Source organism: Otolemur garnettii, unplaced genomic scaffold (genome assembly GCF_000181295.1).
Source record: "Otolemur garnettii isolate 467f Iridium unplaced genomic scaffold, OtoGar3 scaffold00013, whole genome shotgun sequence".
NCBI classification, from domain to species: domain Eukaryota; kingdom Metazoa; phylum Chordata; class Mammalia; order Primates; family Galagidae; genus Otolemur; species Otolemur garnettii.
In genome coordinates, this window is record NW_003852408.1 from 13565551 (window position 1) to 13568572 (window position 3022).

Sequence of the window (3022 nt, forward strand, 5' to 3'; positions counted from 1 at the left end):
AGAGAGAGAGAGAGAGAAATTGGAGGGGAACACAAGGGAGAGCCCCATTTCTCAGGCATGGGAGGGGCTGCTCCAGCATCCTCATCCCACAGTCTCTGCTGTCTCAGTGCAAGCACACTGGCAGAGTGGGAAAGGAGTCTGATCCCTGCTTTGGGCTGATCTTTCTCCCAACCCCGCAGGGATGCTGACCATCACAGACTTCATCTTGGTGCTGCATCGCTACTATAGGTCCCCACTGGTGAGGAGCGGGCTGGGAGGCCTGTGGGTGCCCAGATGGGCTGGGGCAGAGGGGAGTCTTCGTGGAGCCTGGTGCCTGAGGGGCCCATGTGTAACTCCTGAAGTCCTGTCTATGTCCCTAGGTCCAGATCTATGAAATTGAAGAACATAAGATCGAGACCTGGCGGGGTGAGAAGGGAAAGGGTACCAGAAAGGGGCTGAGCGGGTAAGGGTGGGCTAAGGGCCTGAGATAGAGGATGGGCAGTGGGGGCTTCTTGGATGGAACAAGGAGGGAGGAATAGGGAGCCTCTGAGTGCCTGAGGGAAGGGAAGTAATCTGGGGTGTAGGGTGAGGCAAGGTGGCCAGCTCTCTTGGCCTAACCAGCTCTGGTTTTTCTGCAGAGATCTACCTGCAAGGCTGCTTCAAGCCTCTGGTCTCCATATCTCCCAATGACAGGTAAGCACCCCCAACACACATACCTGGGCCTCTTCCTCCCACTGTCCCCTTCCCTAGTCCCACTCAGCACTGAACTTGCCTCCTCACCCCACACAACACACAGGCAAGGCAGTCTTGGTGCCTTGTCCTCCTTTTCTGGAGAATGGGATGACAGGAGTCTCTTCCCAGGCTGCCCCCAGGTTCAGTATTCCCACCTCCACAGCTTGTTTGAAGCTGTCTATGCTCTCATCAAAAACCGGATCCATCGGCTGCCTGTCCTGGACCCAGTCTCAGGCGATGTACTTCACATCCTCACACACAAGCGGCTGCTCAAGTTCCTGCACATCTTTGTGAGCCTGGGCCCCAGTGGGAAGAGGGGGGAGGTGACTAGAGGGGCTGAGAAATTGTCAACCTAAGAGTGGGGAGGGAGGAGCTAGCAGCCTTCTTGGGGCTGCTGGGCCCCTGATCTCTACTCATCCCCATCCCAACCAGGGTTCCCTGCTGCCTCGGCCCTCTTTCCTCTACCGCACTATCCAAGATTTGGGCATTGGCACATTCCGAGACTTGGCAGTGGTACTGGAGACAGCACCTGTCCTGACAGCACTGGACATCTTTGTGGACCGGCGCGTGTCTGCGCTGCCCGTGGTCAACGAATGTGGTATCTGCACCCAGGATGAGAGGCTCTGGCTGGGCTGGGGGGAGGAAGAGCTTCATGGGGAGGACATGGAGAGGTCAGGGGTCTGTGTAGCATACAGTGAGGGCCCAGGGAGAGGTGGGGGTTAGAGGGCTCTGCCTGCTCTGAAACCAGTTACTTAGCCTCTCTGTGCCTCTCTTAAAATACGTGTTTTTTCCACACCACCTAACAAAACGATGAATAGTATAGTCTAATATGCAATCTTTACTCTCATTTCTTTATTTCCTCGGAAATATATAAATTTTAACATTGATTTGCCCTAAATAGGATGCAATTGAAGTCCATATTTTGTATTCTGTCTTTTGTCCTTTAAGCCTCTTTAAATCTAGAACAGTTCTACTCCCCCCTAATTTGCATAGCTTCAGTGACTTGAAAACCCTGGGTGAGTTGTCCTATAGGATTCTCTACTTCCAGATTTCTGTTTGCTTTCTAATGTCAGCCTTGACCTTGTTCCTCCATTCCTGTGTTTCCTGTAAACTGGAAGTTAGATCTGAAGGCTTAATGAGATTCAGGCTATGCCTTGGAGGCTAGAATATTTCACAGGTGATGCAACATGTTCACAGGTGATGCCATGTTAGCACGTTGCATCTCCTCAGGAGGCATGATGTGAGGTTGTCTCATGCTCTGTGATGCTAAGTTTGATACTTGGGTTCTGGTAGTGACAGCCTGATGCCTCATTATAAAACCCACAGCCCAGGCCCACTGTACAGCACCCTGGTTCTGATCTGACCCTCTTCCCTGTCTCTCCCTGCCACCCACCACCCCCTGCAGGTCAGGTCGTGGGCCTCTACTCCCGCTTTGATGTGATTGTAAGTGTTTATGGGGAACTGGGGGTCCTGCAGGGAGGCTGAGGATATGGGGACTGGTGGGGGGGGGTATCCATAGATCAAGGGGGACCTTGACAAGTATGTAGGGGTAATATCTGTGGGGTTGGAGTGTGGACAAGGGAGTGACTAAGAGTCCTGTTTCTCTCCCTCTCCCAGCACCTGGCTGCACAGCAAACCTACAACCGCCTAGACATGAGTGTGGGAGAAGCCCTGAGACAGAGGACAGTGTGTCTGGAGGGAGTCCTTTCCTGCCAGCCCCATGACAGCCTGGGGGAAGTGATCGACAGGATTGTGCGGGAGCAGGTACCCAGGGCCTCCATGCCCCCAGAACACATGGCCCAGTCCTGCAAGGCTCCAGCCATCCCTAAATATCGGGCACCTGGCCGATTTCATGACCAACTCCCAATGTCCACACTGGTCTGGTCTGTACCTGGTGCTGTCCATCAGTCCCCATGTCAATGGCCACAGCCACCTATGGTCACAGTTGTCCCTGATTGTGTTCCTAGGAGACACTCTTCTTCTCCCCACCATGTCAGGTTATTTCCCCTGATTCTCGGTACCAGTCTCATTAGCTGCCTCTGCCCCCTCACTAAGCACTGTGGACCCACAGGTACACCGGCTGGTGCTAGTGGATGAGACTCAGCATCTCCTGGGCGTGGTCTCACTCTCCGACATCCTTCAGGCAATTGTGCTCAGCCCTGCTGGAATCGATGCCCTCAGTGCCTGAGAATGTTCTGGTCCTCACTCCCACGCCACCTCCATCCTCGGAAGCCAATGAAGCCAGTGAAGGGAGCCAGGGGCTGGCCTTCATCTTCCCCTTACCCCTTTGCTGGTTCAGGTCTGGTTCAGG

At 54.0% G+C, this 3022-nt stretch overlaps 1 protein-coding gene across 1 annotated transcript in view; it reads left to right on the forward strand.

The window, feature by feature from the left end:
* The window catches only part of PRKAG3 (protein kinase AMP-activated non-catalytic subunit gamma 3), a 6885-nt gene extending 3863 nt beyond the window's left edge, over positions 1-3022 (forward strand). The window contains exons 6-13 of the mRNA XM_003784946.2: positions 180-238; positions 360-405; positions 618-672; positions 875-1001; positions 1144-1309; positions 2117-2154; positions 2329-2475; positions 2783-3022. Of these exons, the coding sequence (XP_003784994.1) occupies positions 180-238; positions 360-405; positions 618-672; positions 875-1001; positions 1144-1309; positions 2117-2154; positions 2329-2475; positions 2783-2899 (755 nt within the window). The 3' untranslated portion in view covers positions 2900-3022. The remainder of the gene's footprint in view (positions 1-179; positions 239-359; positions 406-617; positions 673-874; positions 1002-1143; positions 1310-2116; positions 2155-2328; positions 2476-2782) is intronic.